At 39.2% G+C, this 20394-nt stretch overlaps 1 protein-coding gene across 1 annotated transcript in view; it reads right to left on the bottom strand.

Moving 5' to 3' along the window:
* Positions 1-20394, bottom strand: part of TMEFF1 (transmembrane protein with EGF like and two follistatin like domains 1) — a 102225-nt gene that overhangs the window by 8805 nt on the left and 73026 nt on the right. Inside the window, exons 7-8 of the mRNA XM_009244697.4 lie at positions 18846-18911; positions 7491-7614 (exon numbers count right to left, since the gene is read on the bottom strand). Coding sequence (XP_009242972.2) covers positions 7491-7614; positions 18846-18911 — 190 coding nt within the window. The remainder of the gene's footprint in view (positions 1-7490; positions 7615-18845; positions 18912-20394) is intronic.

Here is a 20394-nt window from a genome sequence, read left to right as displayed (position 1 = left end):
ATGGAATAGTATTCAGCCACAAAAAAGGAATGAAGTACTGATATGTGTTATGACATGGATGAACCTGGAAAATATTACGCTAAGTGAAAAAAGCTAGACACAGGAGACCCCATACTATATAGTTCAATTAACTATCCCAAATAGGTAAGTCTATAGAGATAGAAAATAAATTAGCAGATGCCTAGAGCTAGGGAGCATGAGGAGATTTGGGAGTAAAAGCTAAAGGGTATAAGGTGTCCTCCTGAGGAGATGAAAATGTACTAAAATTGATTGTGGTGATGGTTGCACAACTCTGTGCATATATTAAACACCAATGGAGAAGGAAGGAAGGAAGGAAGGAAGGAGGGAGGAAGGGAGGGAGGGGAGGGAGGGAGAGAGGGGAGGGAGGGAGGGAGGGAGGGAGGGAGAGAAGGAGGGAGGGAGGACAGTTGACACAAAATACAATCTCCATAAAATCAAATCAAACAAGTCATTCAAAAGAAGCACAGTTATTACTGTTATGAAACTTAAGGGAACTTAATCTCATTGGTCCTCATTCAAAGAGGGCACCTTCTAACATAAAGAACATTATCCTCAACAACACAGCTGCAGTAAATTCAATGATATAATGAAGTCTCATGGGATTTTTAAAATAATGTCCTTCATGGTAGGCTAATGGCCAATAGTCAAAGCTCAGTAAAATAAAAACAGTTCCATAAGGAGCTGTAACAATGTCCTAGATATGCAGCTCTCTAATGGTTTGGCTTAAGCCAAAGATTAAAATCAGTGTATCAAAAAGAACCAATAGGCCATATATCATCCCTGCAGTTCTCCCTGGGTATTATTTTCTCCAACTGACTTTTGGTTATACTATCTGATATGGTTTGGCTGTGCCCTACCCCAATCCCATCTTGAATAGTAACTCCCACAACTCTCAAGTGTCGTGGGAGGAACTCAGTGGGAGGTGATTGAATTATGGGGGCAGGTCTTTCCTGCACTGTTCTTGTGATAGTAAATGAGTCTCACGAGATCTGATGGTTTTAAAAACTGGAGTTTCACTGCACAGGCCCTCTCTTTGCCGGCTGCCATCCAGGTAAGATGTGACTTGCTCCTCCTTGCCTTCCCCCATGATTGTGAGGCCTCCCCAGCCACGTGGAACTGTAAGTCCAATTAAACCCTTTATTTTGTAAATTGCCCAGTCTTGAGTATGTCTTTATTAGCAGTGAAAACAGACTAATACACTCTCCTAATACCTAGAGTACTAACTTCTAGGTTATTACTTCTTCTTCTGTTACTGATTAAAGGCAGATCCAGGGATTCAGTCCTCCACTTTCTATTTTCATCCCAAACACCTTCCAAAGGCAATCCCATTCACTCCCACTGTCTCACGTGTGAATTCATTCACACATCCATTTACCACAATTATTGAGCACCTGCTATGTGCCACCTACTGTGGTGAGCATTTGGGATGTATCAGTGAACAGAACAGATAAAGATCCATGGCCTGCTTACCAGCTACGGGGAGAAGAGTGTCAATAAACAAAGTAAGTGAATTAAATGGTTATGTTAGAAGGTGATATGTACTACAGGGGATGTGGGGTGTGGGGTGTTAAGGGAAACTGCGAACACCAGGTATGAGCCAGGAAAGTTGCAGGAAGGGAGGGTTGCAATTTTAAATAAGGCAATCCGGGTAGGTTAAGAAAGTGACACATGAGTAAAGACTTGAAGGAGGTGAGGAGTCTGCCATGCAAACAATTGGAGGACAGCATACCAGGCAAAGGAAGAGCCAGTACAAGTCCCCTAAGTGGGAGCATCCACGCATGCATGGCATGCCCAAGAACAGCAAGTGTGGCTGGAGAGGAGGGGGTGAGGGAGAAGAGAGCCAGACAGAGAGGTGAAGAGACAAAACTGTGTAGGGCCTTCTGCACTTAGTGAGATGAAGGAACCACTGGAAGGATTTTAGCAGAGGAATGATATGAACTGACTTTTATTTTAAAAGGTTCACTCTGCACTTTGGGAGGCCAAGGCGGGTGGATCACCTGACGTCAGGAGTTCGAGACCAGCCTGTGCAACATGATGAAACTGTCTCTATAAAAAAATGCAAAAATCTGCCTGGCCAATATGGTGAAACCCCATCTCTACTAAAAATACAAAAAATATCCGGGTGTGGTGGCACACGCCTGTAATCCCAGCTATTCAGGAGGCTGAGGCATGAGAATCATTTGAACCCAGGAGGTGGAGGCTGCAGTGACCTGAAATCACACCACTGCACTCCAGCCTGGGCAACAGAGTGAGACCCTGTCTCAAAAAAAAAAAAAGAAAAGAAAAAAGGTGGGGGCACTCACTCTGTCTGCTGTTTTGATTATGGACTGTAGAATACAATCACGGAGACTACTGCAAAAATCCCAGGGAAACATTGGCCTGCCCTAGGAATAGCACTGGCAATGGTGAGAAGTAATCAAATTCTGGAGATATTCTGAAACAGAATTCCCAGCTGATTGGATAAGAAAGAGAAGTCAGAGATACATCAGAGGGTGTTTTGTCTGAGCAACTGAAAAGATAGAGTTGGAATCAATTGAGATGAAGAAGGTGGCAGGTAAAGCAGGTTTAGGGAGGGAGAGCAGATCAGGAGATCGGCTTTAGTCCTGTTGAGATTGAGGTGTCAGACATCCATGTGGAAATGTAAAGGAGGCATATGGATCTACGAGTTTCAAATTCAGTAAAGAAGTCTGGGATTTATGTAAATCAGGAGTTATTAGCATATGTCATGGAAAGCCCTGAGACTGGACAGAATCTCTAAGGGAAGAGGACTGGGACTGAACCCGGGTACACTACTACATTGAGAGGTCAGGGAGCAAAGGGGGAAGCAGCCAAGAAAACTGGAACGTCCAGCAAAGTAGGAAAAAAAAACAAGAGACAGTATAATTCTTGACACCAAGTGAAGAATGCGTATCACACAGGAGGGGGTGATCAACTGTGTCAAATGCACTGATCATTCAAAAGTAATTTGAGACTAAGTACTGACCACTGAATTTAGAAATGAGAACAGTCTCAGTGGAGTGTTAGGGACAAAAGTTTGTTGGGGTGAGTTCAAGAGAAATGGGAAGTGAGGAACTGGAGATAGACTTTAGACAACTCTTTCGAGTTCTATGAAGGAAAGGAAACAAACAGGACAGTAACTGGTGGGAATGAGAATGAGGAGTTTTTTTCCAAGATGGAATAAATAAAAGTTTATCAATATATATGAGATATACTGATATCAAGTTCTATGATACAGAGAAACAGGGTGAGGATTGCTGGTAGGTGATAGTGAAAGTGTGTGCAGGTTCTCATATTGCTTCCATTTTCTCAGTGAACTTGGAAAGAAGATCAACAGGCAAGAGTGAGGATGAGAGAGGAGGTACTGCTAATCTGAGGAGAGAGGAGAAGGTACAAAGAAATCCTACAGGAGAGGAGGAGAATGAATAAACTGCAGGTATAGAATGACTGCCGGGGCAGCATAAAGGGCCCACCTTGAGACCGATAGGTATGTCAGTGAGACAAGTTAACCAGTGGTGTGCTTTTCACTGACAGCCATGATCAGCTGCATGTATAGGTATGCAGTGGGTGGACAGCTGGGAGGAACCAGGACTACAGTTTTGGCAAGTGAGTATGATGAAGCAATAGAGGAATGTAGGATTCAAATGCAAAAGGAACTACAATGACTGGCCATGGAATTTTCACTAACGAGGGGAAGAGAATATCCAGGGAGAGACACTGAAAAGGTGATAAGATCAATAAATGGGAGGGCTAGTGGGATAGAAGAATTGCTAGGTAGAAAGTAAAATGGATATGCTAGAGAGGGAATGATTCTCAAATGTATGTCTTCAATCACATCTCCCTCATCAGTTCCAAAACTAAAATATATCCAGCAGCCCACTAGACATCTGTAAGCGGATATCCCACAGGCATCTTAGACCAAGCACATCAAACTGAATATATCATTTTCCCTCAAACCTTCTCCCTCTTCCCAACGCATTTCCCACTCAATCTTGTGTTAGCCAGAAACCCAGGAGACTCTCCTGACTCTTCATCCCACTAACCTTCACCAAACCCCCAGGTTCTCGTGCTCATATCCAACCTAACAGGTCAGTCACCGACATCTGTGAGTTCAACCACCTAATGATCTCTCTGCAATCCATTTATTTTCTCAGCCTCACAACTGCTTTACACTTAATTCAGGCCCTTACTTCTTACTAAGTCTCCTAAATTTTCTAATCTACTTTCCACAATGTCACCAGAGTGGCTTTCAGATTTGATTGCATCATTGCTACTTAAAATCCTCTAATGGTGTCTCACTGCCTTTAAAATAAAAGCCAAGTTCCTGGGATGGCCCAAATGTTCCTATAAGACCTGACCCTTCCTCCAACAATGTCCCCCACCCATCTTCAGGCTGACGTGCCTTTTCTGAAGTCCCAAATCGTCTCATGTATACCTGTGTATGATAGCATTTTCCATATTATAATTACTTATTTGTCAGTCTCTTCCACCAGGTTGTATGCTTTTTAAAGGCAAGATCCCTGGATCTCTGTCATAGTTGAATTTGACACCCCAATATCAGGGAGAATTTGGCATTAATAAGTCAATCAACCAATCAATCAATCAAAAAACAAATCAGGCCAGGTGCAGTGGCTCACGCCTGTAATCCCAGCACTTTGGGAGGCTGAGGCAGGTGGATCACTTGAGGTCAGGAGTTTGAGACTAGCCTGGCCAACATGGCAAAACCCTGTCTCTACTAAAAATAGAAAAATTAGCCAGGCATGGTGGCACACACCTGTAATCCCAGCTACTTGGGAGGCTGAGGCAGGAGAATCGCTTGAACCTGGGAGGTGGAGGTTGCAGTGAGCCAAGATTGCGCCACTGCACTCCAGCCTGGGTGACAGATCAAGACTCCATCTCAAAACAAAAACAAAACGAAAAATCAATGGTACCATAATGCTAGAAGATTTTAACCTAACAATAGGACTGTGGCTAAAAGCTGTTTATCCTTGCCTGTTTACTGCTATGCAAACACACCTACCTACTAGCAGAAGTGCACAAGATATCATGGCCTGATTCCTATAGACACTGCACAGACTCAGACAAAAGAAAAAGATCAACTGCTTTTAAGGAGTTATAATTGTGCAGAAAAGGGATTCTTTAGCATTTAAGATACTCCTCTTAAAAATTTATCATCATCACACGTCGTTCAAAAAATATTTACTGAGTACCTACTGGGCTAGGTCCTATACTAGCCACAGGGAAAACAGTGGTTAACAAAACAAAGAGCCCCTGACTAACGGGCTTAGAGTCTAATAATATCAACTGCTATTCACTAAGTACATACTACATTGACCAGGTATCAGGCTAAGCACTTTACATATATTATCTTACTTAATTTTAACAACATGAGATAGGTACTATTACTATTCTACTTTAAGAAAGATGAAAATGAGGCTTAGATATTTTACGTAACTTCCAAAGAACACACAGCCAATAACTGGCCAAGTCAGTGTATCCAATTTCAAAGCCTTTAACCTGTACACCATTCAATCCTCTTACTTTCAGTAAGTAAAATACTAGAAAATGACCTTGTATCACATCATTACCAGAACATGATCCTCTCTCTCATCCTTCATTTAAGTATCTTGAAAGACGCACCATCCTAAGAGGACAAGATCCAAACTTCTATCAAGCTATCCATGCCACTGTAGGACAAACATGAAGAGCCCACTGTAAGATTTAGTTTAAAAAATGGCCTGGGCCAGGAGCAGTGGCTCACACCTGTAATCCTAGCACTTTGGGAGTCTGAGGCGCACAGATTTAATGAGCTAAGGAGTTCAAGACCAGCCTGGGCAACACAGCAAAACCCTGTCTCTACTAAAAATGCAAAAAATTAGGCTGGGCACGGTGGCTCACACCTGTAATCCCAGCACGTTGGGAGGCCAAGGCGGGCAGATCATGAGGTCAAGAGATCAAGACCATCCTGGCCAACATAGTGAAACTCCGTCTCTACTAAAAACACAAAAATTAGCTGGGCATGGTGGCGTATGCCTGTAGTGCCAGCTACTCAGGAGGCCACGGCAGAAGAATCACTTGAACCCAGGAGGCGGAGGTTGCAGTGAGCCGAGATCACACCACTGCACTCCAGCCTGGTGACAGAGCGAGACTCCATCTCAAAAAAACAAAAAAACAAAAAATTAGCCAAGCATGGTGGCACGTGCCTGCAGTCCCAGCTACTCAGGAGGCTGAGGCAGGAGAATCGCTTAAACCTGGGAAGCCAAGGTTGCAGTGAGCCAAGATCGCACCTCTGCACTCCAGTCTGGGCGACAGAGCAAGACTATCTCAAAAAAAAACAAAAAACAAAAAACAAAAACCTGGCCTGTTACCATTCGTACAGCTGGATTTTTTAAATGTTGACAAAAAAAGAAGAGAAGGCTAGCTCCTTCAAAGACAAGGAGAACTTTCGATCAGGAAAAAGCAGATGTCTTAACGAAGAACTATTCAACCATTAACAGTTTACAGTGTTTTGTTTTGTTTCTTCTTTTTTAAGCAGGAGAAAAGCAGGGGAAAAAAATCAGGAGCAGGGAGCTAAAGAAGTAGAAGGACCCAAGAGACTGGATTTCCAATTGCTTCCTCTTATTTTTTTGGAAAGAAAGATACACTGGCTTCTAGGTGGACCGAACAAAAGAAAAGTATAGTATTTCTCCATGTTTTGATGTTTTGACTAAGAAAGGAAAAAAAGGATCTGGTCAAACTCCAGGAGGCAAGGGTGAGCAAAATGACAGCAATGTCCCCTTGTCTATAGAAACATCACCTGGCTAACTAGACCAACATCAAGCAGATGATGAGCTCCTAGCAGCAGCCGCAAAAAGGTGTATCCGCAGACAGGCAAGAGCAGCAAAAAACACTAAGATCATTAGGTAGGGTATCGGAAAGTCTGAGACTTAGTTTTTTCCCGGCTCTATTTCTAACTTGCTGTTGACCTTGAACAACATAACCTCTCTGGAATCAGGGATTTAAGGATTTACGCCCTTTCCATTTTCATTTCTCAATTCACACCAGGTTCTTCGTCCCCATCCCCTTATTTTTAGAAATCTATTTTAGCACATATTTTATTTGAGTTACATGTTCTCTGTTCTTAATACAGTCTTTAGTCCCTCAACCACCTTGTGACAGATTGCCTAAAAACCAAAATAGTGTTGGAATGTGGCACATTTATTTTTTATATTAAAAATGTGTAGTATTATATTTAAAATGTTAAGCCCATAATCTCAAAGCCCTAAAAAAAAAAAAAATTGACTTTTGTTTTCTGCATATTACTTGCCAGTTTTTTTTTCCAAATGATGCTGCTGATTTGTTTTTTACTTGTCTACTGCAAATAAACACTACTTTTTGGTAATATTTAGTCTACATTTCATTCCCTTCTATAGAGCAACAACCATTGATGAAAAAAAAAAATGCTCACCACTGATCTGGAAGCACTCACTTACCTACAAGAAGCCTTCTGAGTAGAATAGATGAATTCACATTTTCCATGGATGCAGTAACCATTGAGGTTTTCAGGGCAAGGCATGTGGTTTCCAATATAAACATCTTCTCTTTGATCACTAGCATCTTAAAAGAACATAAACCAGATCGTTCAATAATGAAACGCAAGCTGAAAAATAAGGACTTTTCAAATGTTCTGAAACAGCAAATGAATTCACCCGCTGTCAACCACCTACTGGCAATTTGAAAAGAAAATTTATCAGATAAGGGGTTAGATAAGATCCAGGGTCTCTTCTAATTCCTATTATGCCATAAACACAGCAGGCAAACTGTTTAGATTCAAAACATTTAAAAATATTTGCAGAATGTGACCGCTAGGAGTTACTGTTGTTTAAAAACAATCTGGCAAAGAAAACTAAACACCTTTGCTAAAGAAATAAATGCTCTAGAAGAAAGTTCACCTCTGTGACAGACAGATGGTGTACACAGAATTGGCTTTTGGGGAATGAACTTAATCATTTATTTGAGGGCTATGAAATTGAGGCCAAAGAACACTGAATGACAGAGAGCAAATTAAGGGATTCTGAAATTTTAGGGTTAAAGGTTTATTTTTGGAATGAAAATTATCAAGCATGATTTTTTTCCCAAGTGAAAATAGCTTTGCTGCTCTTTTCATATAGTTTTTCTTAGTATATGGTCATTATTTTAAAAATTCAAGTAATATAGAGGTTAAAAAAGAAATTCAAAATAACCTGAGATCTCGCTCTCCAAAAATAAAACACTGTCAACATGTTGATGAACATCTGCTCAGACTTAAGTATAATGATTTGAACTAACTGAAGTGAAGAAAATGAAGAGTCAGGAAGGAGAGATGGAACGGGTCAGGAAAGATGAAAACATAGGAACTTGGTCTTCAAAATCAATCAGATTCATTCACTCATTCATTCTCTATATATACATCACACACTCATATATGCACACACACATACATAAATAAATTTGGGAATGGATTTTTGTACTTTCTTTGGTATATGCACCAATACATTAATCCTAAGCTCAAAGGACCCAGAATTCCGCAATATTTACAGGCCTGTCCATGTGCAGGAAAAATCCCCAGGCTTCCTGCCATTTCTATCTTACACAGTTCTAGCTAACAGATTCTGTGCACTATAGCCGTACCTGCAGCATACTACCCTCTTAAACCTGAGACTTCATAACTATAAATTCAGAATAATAGGACCTATACTTCGTGCAGTTTTGAGAGGACTAAAGGAGATAACAAATGCATGTACAATACCACCAAAACAACCAGCTATTTATATAGCACATCATGTAACATCACAGGGCCTATCTCCCCAAAACACAAATAAAAGATATTAATACAATTTTTTAATGTTAATGGAAAAAAAAGGAATGAAATAGTGAGTTCTATGTATGTGTATGGGGAAGATGAAGAGGAAGATCAAGGGAGAAGTGAGAATAGAGGTGCCAAGTGTAAAAAAACCCTGAGAATCAAAAATGCGGATTTTCTGAGGATCAAAATTTACATATAGACAGAAAAAAACCTTAATGATTATTAAGGTCAGTGATAGTAGAACTAAAGCAGAGAGAAATCAGACCAAAATGATATTATTTTTCCTCAAAGTGTATATATTTACATTGTGCTAATTTAATTTGTGCCTAGAAAGAGAACACATCTAAAAGTCAGGGAACCTAACATATAAATTCTCAATTTAAAAAATGTCTTTACTGCTTTGTGACCTCATTCAAATCACTTCTTCTCTCTGAGGGAAATGAATGAGACCAGCACTACCCAACATAGGTATAGTACAAGACACATATGTAATTTTATATTTTCTAGTAGCCCAGATTTTAAAAAGTAAATAGAAACAAGTAAATTAATTTTAATCATATATTTTAATCCAATATAGCCAATAAATACCATTTTCACATACTACGAATATTAAAAATTGAGATATTTTTACTTTTTAAAGTAAGTCTCCAAATTCTGATATTTTACACCCACAAAAGATCTAAATTCTGACTAGCCACATTTCAAGTGCTCATAGCCACACCAGCCTAGTAGCTATCATAATGGAAAGTGCAAAACAGATCACTAATTTATCATCTACTGATCACTTTGTACATGCTGGGTACTCTGCTAGGTGCTGGGAATACAAAAATGAAAACATATCCTGTCGTCAAAGGGCTTAAGGTCTCCTCCAGCTCCCAGACTATAATTCTGCCATGGCAAAAGAAATCAAGCCCTCTTTTGGGCTGCTATGATCCTGAGCACTTACTCCTCTATTATAACACTCACAATACTGCCTGTTTTATTGCTATTTGGGTTTTTTAAGTCAGCCTCTACCATAAGACTGTGAGCTCCTTAATAATCTAGCTGCTTGTGTTATTCGTTTCTGTATAACTCCTAACATTTAGAATGTAGTACATATAATGGCTAAGAACACAGCTCTAGAGTCAGACTGCCTAGGTTTGAATTCTGGTTACAACACTCTCTAGCTGTGTGACCCAAAGGCAGTTACTTAACTATTTCTGGCCCTCAGTTTCTTAATCTGAGAAATGAAGATGATAGTGATGTCTACTTCTTGTAGGGTTGTTTTGAGGCCTAAATGAGATAGTATATTTAGTGTATTAAGTATGTAAGTGTGTATAGAACTTAGAAAAATGCCTGGTAAACAATAAGTACTTAATAAATAAGTATTACCAAGTATTGTTCCGTGCTCAACAAATGTTTGTTAAATGAATAAATTCTAATTTTCTCCTGGTAAAGGGAGAAAAAAACAGTTATAAATTGCATCTTTGTTGTTTTCCATTGACAAAATTATTATCCAATAAAGGTTTCCATCTTGAATTCCTTAGTGAACTGGACTGTCTGCAGTAGTCCTATCCTGTGTTTCCTAACAGAGGTCAAAACTTAATTATCACATCTTTTATTTATTAATACTTGTGATCCAAGCAGAAGACTTTCCTAAAGTAATTTAGCTTTGATGAGAAATAGTTTATCAGAAGCCAAATAACTGAAATCAAATATACTTTTCTTGCTACAGTTTCAAACTAAAAATGCCACTCTACATTCCCAATCAGGCCATAAGTGAACTGAGGAAAGTGGTCATCTCCCATAGCATTTCTCAGAACCTGGTCATGAAAGGGTATAACAATGGGACAATAGAGAATAACGTTATGCACCAACCTATGATAATAAGTCCTATAAGGATAAAGTCCTAGTAATAGGACTGTGCAGGTCTGTAGAGGCTGTGGTAATGTACTAATCTACCATAAGAAAGTTCTTTAAACAGCAAAGAATTTCAAGAATAATGCAGAGCTGAAAGCTATCAGAGAACTCAGCTAGGTGAAAGCAGTCAGAGAAAGTTAACCAAATTAAAAACAAGGTTTTGAGAAATTAATAGAAAAAGTATGGCACCAATAAACATATACTGAATGAATTAATGAAAGAATGTGGTATCAAGCTGTAGGCAAAATGAAGCTATATAAAACATGAACATGTCTAATAAGGCTTTGAAACCTGTGCCAACATCCAAATTCACAGAGTCTAATATTCCGCGCAATGCCAACTTTATTCACCCCATTAAACGTACATACTATTTCTGGGCATAGCTACATGCTCAGCTAAGCTACAGAGAATATTTTTTTAAAAAAAGCATGCATGGTCCTTGCCCTCAAGAAGCTTATAGTCTATTTAGAAAATCAGCGTATATACACAAAAAGCTGAATAACACAAGGGGAAGGGGTCCCATGTGGCAGTTTACAATTAAATGACAAAAGATGGTTTTATAACACTGGGTGCTATGGAAGTTCAAACTGAAAGGAGAACTCACTGTAGGCTAAAGGATTTATTGATAGGGTAGGACTCAAGTTAAGACTCAAAGCATAAATAGATTTAGACAGAGGAATGGTGGAAGCCAAAGGGAAGGTATAATACACACGGCATTCTGAAGAATAAACAGTAGCAACCTAGGTAGAGTGATACATTCAGACTGGGGAAGGGTATATGTCAAAGTTGGAAAAGCAGGCTGAAACTAGATTATGGAAAAATTTGAATTCTAGGTGAGACATGTTTTCTTCATCATATGGACAACGAATTCACTCACTAAAGGCCTTTTGAAGAGCAGTACAAAGAAAGCCGGGTTTTACGTGAAAATTAGTTGAGAGTAGTTGCCTAGAGCTGGTGGTTAAGCAAATGGGGAGTGACTGACAATAATGGGTATGGAGGTTCTTTTAAGGGTGCAGAAAATGTTCTAAAATTAGATTATGATAACACTTTTACAACTCTGTAAATATACTAAAAACCACTGAATTGCACACTTTAAACAGGTGAACTTAATGGCATGTAAATGGCATCTCAATAAAGATATTAAAATAATTAATTGTATGCCAGCATATAAGATAATGGGGCAGGGGAACTAGGAAGACCATATATATATATATATATATATATATATATATATATATATATATCAGGTGACCAATTAAAAGATTAGTACATAATCCATTAACTGGGAATGGTGGTGCACACCTGTAAGCCGAGCTACTCGGGAGGCCGAGCTACTCGGGAGGCTGAGGCACAAGAATCACTTGAACCCAGGAGGTGGAAGGTTGCAGTGAGCTGAGATCGCACCACTGCACTCCAGCCTAGGTAACAAAGCAAGACTGTGTCTCAAAAAAATAAAGAAGGTTAGCACATAATCCAAACTCGTAGCAACAAAAAGCTAAGCTAAATCTCAGCAGTAGGAGTAGACACTAGACACACAGAAAAAATAAAAATGGTTTGAAGATGTTTTGGAAAGTGAATGAGCTCAGAAACTCAGATCTGGAAGGGTCCTTGGAGGCCATCTGGTTTGATAAAGGAATCTCTTTAGTTTTATAACCCTCAAAGCCTATGTCTACTTGAACACTTCCAGAACTCATAATACAGTTCATTCTAATACCATCAGATTTTCTTTATGTTGAATGAAACCTCGCTTCAACTTGGTGTAGACTTTCCCACATCTGTTTATCCTCTCCCCTCTATTAACCAATCTTTTATTTTTAAGCTCAGATTTCCCCAGTCCCACCCCTATTCAAACAACTTACAACTGTCTTGAAGAGTGGTACCCAGCACTAACCCCGTACATTTAAGAGTTTAGTAGAACAAAACTGTCCTCTTTATTGAAGATGCTTGTAATACAGAATTATGTAAAAATGACTCCAAACATGAGCCTAATGATGGGGGTTCCATAGACAGAATGTAGTAAGCTGAGGTCAAGTTTAGATCTCCAGTCATTCAAAAAGTATTTTTTAAGCATCTATTATGTTCCAGGCACTATGGTAGTTCCAGAAGTTTGAAGCAATGGCAAAACAAACAAGTAAACACAAGGACCCACCAGGCAACTGAATATGTGAAACCAGTGCTTGAAAAAAGATCCAGGCTCGAGAACAAGTGTTAAGGTTCACCAAAGTAATAGCTCAGAGGGGATTAAATATCTGAAGGTAATTAAGAAAGCAAGGAGGCAGAAAAGAATTCTAGAATCATGGTACAAAGGGAAGGAGCAGCACTTAGGGTCAGAAAGTCTGAATTCCAGTTGCTGTTCTGCCATTCTATATGGGCAAAACTCCTGCAGTTTCAGCTTCTTCATCTGCAAAATGAGGATAAACTTGGTTGTTATGAGGACTAAATAACATTAATATATGAAAGCACCTGGCACATAGTAAGGCACTCAATTAATAACTATTAAATGAAAGAATATCCTACTGATGTCACTTATGAACTATAATATTAAATAGCAAGACAGATAACTAACTCACCAATGGTGAGACTGTTGAGCACAGCCAGGTTATTGAACATGAAACTAGGAAACAAAAGTATTAAAAATAACCATAATAACACTGATAATGAACTCAGTAACATAGTGTTTAATATTCATAGTGATCTTAGGTAGTAGATATTACTGTCCCTAATTACAGATGTGATCAATGAGGCTCAGAGAAATCAAGACACACAGCTATTAGGCATAGACCAAGTCTGACTCCAGAGGGCAAGCTCTTAGCCATTACAGTATTATTTCTCCAAGCGATCCTAGGAGATGTGTAGGAAACAGATAAAAAGCAGAATGGCCAAGCACCTGCTCTCCAGGCCAAGTAAATTAGCCAACTTCAAAAAGGAAAGATAAAAAGCCTCAAAAGATGTAACATAACATGGTTTCAGAAACAACAGCAGAGATGTTACCTGCACACAGTAAGAACTGAGCACAGAATGATCCTGCCTAAACAAGCCCTTAGCCAAGTGGTGACAGGCTCCAAGAACAACAACTGCAACTGCTAGTCTCTGAACAATGTGTGTGTGTGTGTGTGTACAATATAAAAAGTATATTTGGTCACCAAATGGCTCCTTTCACCCACAGAGGCATTCAGAAACAAATCCACCACCAGCTGCAGTGTTTTCAAATACAAAGGATAGTTGTGGTTCTAAGGGATGATGTTATGAAAAAACCCAGTACCAGATGGCTTATCTGCAAAGGCTTGTTCCACTGGCTATCTGTCGTGGTCCAACAGTGTACAACCAAAATAAAGCATGAGGAGTTGCTAGTAGCAATGGAGACATGTACCTGGAAGGTAAACCGCTGAGGCCACAACTATATCAACACTGCATCAGTAACCCTGGGGCTCATTATTTCTATAAATCTCTACAGTTAAAAAATTCAAAATATTCTGTCTTGCTTCCCCTATACTACCCTGCACCCCCCCAGCCTTCATCACTAACATATCCCTCCCCTAACCACAGTCTGCGTGGACTCCATTAAGGAATTATCTTCTGCTATATAAACTCCTACCTACACTCCAATGCCTCCCACTCTCCCAATTCTAAACTCCACTGTCCTCCACACCAGGCCTGATTCCTCCTTTCCTAGCCTGCCCACTGTGCCCAGAGAAACACCTTTTCTAACATGAATAGGTACATCTACCTCAACTACTCCCTTAGAAAATACTCCTTTCATCTTCCTGATGTACCAAGACCACATTATTTCCTAGATTCCCTTCCTTCCCTTTTCCCCTCATGTGCTCGCCACTGTTACTTCCAGCCCAGCATTCCACTCTCAGCTCCCCAGTACCTTCCTCTCTTAGGAGCCTACTAATCATCCTCTGCATGACTCTCCACCAAGCTCCATGACATTCTCTGATTTCCTTCATTGATCTTAGCGCTTGGCTCACAGTCTTTCCTTTTGATGAGGTATATTTGTCAAAATCGTTTTTAAAAGGACATATCAAAAGAGCTGGAGTGAAATATCTAAACAGTCACCAGTAATGGAAATGATATCAATATCTCGCTATCTCAGGTATCCCTGGCCAGCAGCAGGAGGAGAGACTAATAAGGCTCAAGGATGAGACCAAAGATGGGGTGGGGGTTGGGACAAGGTGGAGCTCAGGAACAAAGTGAGAATGTCTTCATAATAATAAAAAGGGTGGTATAGTTAGATTATAGGCTGTATGAGCATATCTTTGAATCAAAATGGTCACATTAAAATGTCATATACCACAAAGAAACTTCCTGTGCAGGTGGAAATGGTATCAATTATAAGATGTGGTATATGTGAAGTATATTCATTGGTCAAGATTTGTGCATTTCAGTGCTATAAATTACACCTTTAAAAACCATAAAATGAGAATAATGATAATCACACGGGTGGAAGTATACACAAAGAATGACAATGCTGACAACTGTTGAAGGTGGGTACTGGGTAAATGAGGTTTATTATACTATTCTCTTTATATATCATAGATACATGTTTTCTAAATGTCACATACCCATCTCCCATACAACTCATGCTCAATCATATCCTTTATGACTTCAACATCTACAACAGAGCTTCTAACACTCCAATTTCAATATTTACCACAGGTTTTCCAACAGCCCAAGAAAAGCTCTAATTCAGCAGCTATTCTAGACATACAAATGCTCCATTTCACAAGCACTCTTCTCTAAGAGCTAAGTTTTAAAAGACATTTCTTACTGAGCACTATCTTCCAATCTTTCCAGCTTCTTGCTGGTGCTGTGTTCCTGCTTTTCATTTTGTAGCCTCCATCCCCAGATCACTGCCTTACCTACCCAGTCTTGGCTGTGTGTTGCAGATGTGGATATTTACTAAGGGCCTCCTATAAATGCTGTGAGAACAAAAAAAAAAATAAATAAAAGCAAATGAGGTAAAAATAAACACAATAAAAATAGAGTTACCTTTTAACCTCTATTTCCTATGAGAACACTTTTACAATTTGGGTTTCATCTTTCATCCTTCATGGAAGAAACTTGGTCCAAGATTGTCAATGATCCCCTTGTCTTCAAATTCAAGCATAGTTTAGTCCTTGTCTTCTCATACCTTTCTGTAGTTTTTTAAGCTACTGGCCATCCTTTCCCTTGTAGCTTCTGTGTACTCTTCTTGATTTTCTTCCTCTCAGTTCTCTTTCTGCTTCATCCCAAGTTGGGCCTTCTCTCCTTTCTAAATAATAGTGCATCCAACAGAACTTTCTTCAACTCTGAAAATGTTCTATATCTGTGCTGTCCCATATGGTAGTCACTGGTAATATCTGGCTATTGAACATCTGAAATAGGGCTAGTATGATTTTTTTTTTTTTTTTCCCCAAAACAGCGTCTCGCTTTGTTGCCCAGGCTTAAGTGTAGTGGTGCAATCTCAGTTCACTGCAGCCTCAACCTCCTGGGCTCTAGCCATTCTCCCACGTCAGCCTCCCGAGCAGCTGCGACCACATCGCGTACCACCACCACGGGTTAATTTTGTTTAGAGACAAGGTCTCACCATGTTGTCCAAGCTGATTTCATTTTAATTTAAATTTAAATAGCTACATGTGGCCAGTAGCTATTATAACAGACAATACTCTCTCTCATTCATTCTTGTGGCTTCAGTTATCACCTCTATATCCAAAGACTGACTCACAAATTTATACTAAACAAAGTGACCTGGATGAGTTCCACAAGCACCTCAAACTCTAAAATATAATCAATCATCTCCACCATCAACTCCTCCCTTACTTTATTCCAAACACCTTTACCTACCTAATATCCTTAGTTCTGTGAACAGAATTCATCATCTAAGTCATCTGAGCTTGAAGACTTAAGTCATTTTTAACTCTCTGTCTCTCATATCTAAGATGTCTATTCCTTTTGACTTTACCTAACTGACATCCCTGCCTCCATTCCAATGTATACAATATGCACAATATTCCTGCCAGGTATCATTCTTTCAAATGGTTAACTTTGTAGCCTTGCTTTTTTCAAATATATTAATGATTCCCCACTGCCCACAAATAAAGTCTAAATTCCCTAGAGTAGCATAGCATTCAACACTCTACACAATCTGGCCCCAAGCTATCTTTCTAGCCTTGCCTTCTACTTCTACCTCTTAAGCCTCCTATTCTCCAGCCCAAAGGATTCCTTACCTTTCTCTGACACATCCTGTCATAACATTGTGTGCGTGTCTATGCTCATGCTCTCCTATCCTCCTTAGATATCCTTCTGACTCCTGTTCATCCTTCACAGTTCACTCAAGTTCCACTTCTTCCATGACATTTCACAGATTCCCACTGTTCCCCACCAAAGATTAATCTCAACTTTTCTGAATTCCCATTGCACTTTTAAACTGTACTACACTTATAGCAATAATCAATTTCTACATTGTTAGAAGTTGGTTATCTGCCTTTACTATATCACAAGAACTTTAAAGATGCATATATTTTAGATATCTTTCTAACTACAAACAGTAAAATGACCAGTATAAATTAGGTACATAATAAATTATATCTACTAACTATGATAATTTCATTTAAATTAGAGATCAATTCTTATGTGTAAAAGATTTTCAGTATCTCAAAAGTGGCCTAGGCTCTAAATTATCCATTATCAATGGCACACAAGTGCTTCGGAACACACAATTCCCCAAACTGCCCTGAGTATAAGCTTCCAAATACTGAAAAACGGCCTTCCTATTCTAGTCAAGTACTATCAATATAGTGAATAAAACTGAAGCTGACCTATTTTGTCTCCTACGAGAAGACAGGAAATTTTCTATTTTAAATACGGCATTTTGTTTCAACATAGGAGACATATTTCAGCAGCTCATGGGTTATAACTAACTCAGGTTTGATACGATTCAAGTAAGAGAAGTAACAAATTACTCAATGATAACAGCTACCATTTGCTGAACACTTACAAGTATATCTGACACTGTTCAAAGCACTTAACATGTATTATCTCATTTAGTTTTTATGAAACTCTATGAAACAGGTACTATTATCACTCCCATTTTACATATTGTTTAGAAATTAGGTATAAAAGGTAGATCACGTATCTTTTAATGGTATAACCAAACAAATGGATAGATGATGCACTTGTAATTCAGCAATTATATAGAGGTCCTGGCCTAGAAGGCCAAAGATATAGACCTGTTTCACTTAACCAGATACAACCTCATTGATCCTCAATCTTCCCATTGGTCCTTACCTATCAGAGCAGTTATAAGAATCAAACAAAATAATGGATGTGAAAACAAGCAAGAAGAGCAGTGGCCTTGAAGTCAAGGGACCTGGAATCCAGCTTCTGCTCTGACCTTTACTACATGAGACCTTGTGTAAATAAAACCTACTGCTTCTTTGAGCCACATCCACTTTTTAGACAAGCACAGAGTACCTACTTATGTGCCAGATATTTGGCTAGGGTTAGGGATACAGAGTGAACATGACAGACAGGTTCTCCTCTCCTCACAGAACTCATAGCCTAGAGGAGGTTACAGATGAATAAAAAGGCAGTTATAACAGAGTGGGCTAAGTGTTCAGAGAGGGGAGTACACAGGAAAGGCATCTAATATAGACTTAAGAGTCAAGGGATATTTCTCAAAATAAAATGACTTCCAAGCTAAGATTAAAAGGATAAGAAGGAATTAATCAGAAAGGAAATAAAGAGTTTCAGGCAAAGGAACAAAGGTTCAAAGACCTGGGCATCGGGCAAGTGTTAACAGGAGATTCCAGAGGAGTAAAGAGGATTTTTATAAAACATATTGAGAGATCTTTCTGTATAACTTCTTACAAGTGCATGTATATCTAAAATTATCTCAATACAGACTTTAATCAAAGAAAGCACATATGAGAGTACCTTATAAAATGAGATGAACTTCGGCTGTTTCTGTTACTATTAATACTAATAATTAACTGTGTTATGTATATTACTATAGAGAGCAAAGTTAGAGGTGTTGTTATAATGGAAACAGAACTAACAAGGACAGCTAGTGACTGTATTTCCATAGCTGGCCAAAATTTGGAGATGCATGATTCAGTACCTTTCACATCTGGTCGATATTGTAGTCCATCATCTTTCTTTCCCAACAAACTAGTGTCATCTGTATCTGTAAGAGAAAACGGTTTTCAAATTAAAATATATACAATGGTTAAGTCATATCATGATACTCCCAATAATTCCAAATTATTCCAAGTTCTTCTTAACCTCTGCCCCCTTACCCTGCTCATGTTGTCTACCATTCTCTAAATGAATTATGTCATTTCTGTCTTAGGCCTCTAGGCATCCTAGGTATAAGTGCTCTTTGCATGATGAATAGCCAATTTCATCTATACTTCAGCTCCAATATCGCCTCCTTTAAAAACTCTTTCCTATGCAAACTAAAACAACACCTACTCTGAGAAGAAAGGGTTAACCCTTTCTTTCTCTAAAAGACAACTGCCTCAAGATTTACCTTCTCCTACCACTGTTACCCTGGAAACATCAGATTAAAAGGGGAATCTCAGCTGTGTTATGAAACACTTACTATAAAAAATGACCCCTGATTTGAGAACTGCACCTGGACTGGGAAGACTATAAATGAGCCATAACCACGTGTTTGGAAGCACAAGCTTCCCAGTACTAGTGGAGGAGGCAAAGGAAAGACATAGTTAGGTTTGTGAATGAAAAATTACAGAGGGGACTAAGACAAAACTTAAGGCCCAATCACTCTAAAGGATGCATTTCAATTAAACTCTCAAGCTTGACTGATATGGTTTGGTTCTGTGTCCCCGCCCAAATCTCATGTCTAATTGTAATCCCCAACGTTGGAAAAGGGGCCTTGTGGAAGGTGACTGGATCAGGGGGGCAGATTTCCCCCTCGCTGTTCTCATAATAGCGAGTGAGTTCTCACAAGATCTAGTTGGTCTACAAAAGTGCATGGCACCTCCCTTTGCTCTCTCTTCCTCCTTTTCGGGCCATGTAAGATGTGCCTACTTCCTCTTTGCCATCCACCATGATTGTGTTTCCTGAGGCCCTCAGCCATGCTTCCTGTATAGCCTGTGGAACTGTAAGCCAATTATACCTCTTTTCTTTATAAATTACTCAGTCTCAGGTAATTCTTTATAGCAACATGAGAATGAACTAATACACTGACCAGGTGCTCTGAACTTGAAATTCTGAAGAGTATCACTCAAATATGCATCTTTTCCTCAGAGAACATAGTCCTTCTCTAAGCTAGTCTTCCCACTCAAGCTCTAAATGCCACCCCACTGGGGTGGGGGGACCATACTTCTTCAAGATCAAGGCTAAGTGGGACATCTACCCAGAAGGGATTCCGGTCAGTAAATGGTGTCCTCTATCATGCCCACACTCAACTCCTACCTAAAAATTGTCTGATGAGCTTTCTGGGTATTCTTTGGTAGTTTAGACCAGAAGTACTACAATCAATTGTGTAGTGTGTCACAAATAATTTGTTACCAATATAATGTACCAAATTTTGGCTTACAACCTTTTCCCTTTAGCTCAGATAAAAACATAATATCCCTTTAATAAGTCTAAAAAGGGAAGAAGAAGGGAACCAGTAAGCAAGAAAGATGTACAATCCTAGTCCA

Source organism: Pongo abelii, chromosome 13, assembly GCF_028885655.2.
Source record: "Pongo abelii isolate AG06213 chromosome 13, NHGRI_mPonAbe1-v2.0_pri, whole genome shotgun sequence".
Classification (NCBI taxonomy): domain Eukaryota; kingdom Metazoa; phylum Chordata; class Mammalia; order Primates; family Hominidae; genus Pongo; species Pongo abelii.
This window is presented reverse-complemented; position numbering and strand designations above follow the sequence as displayed.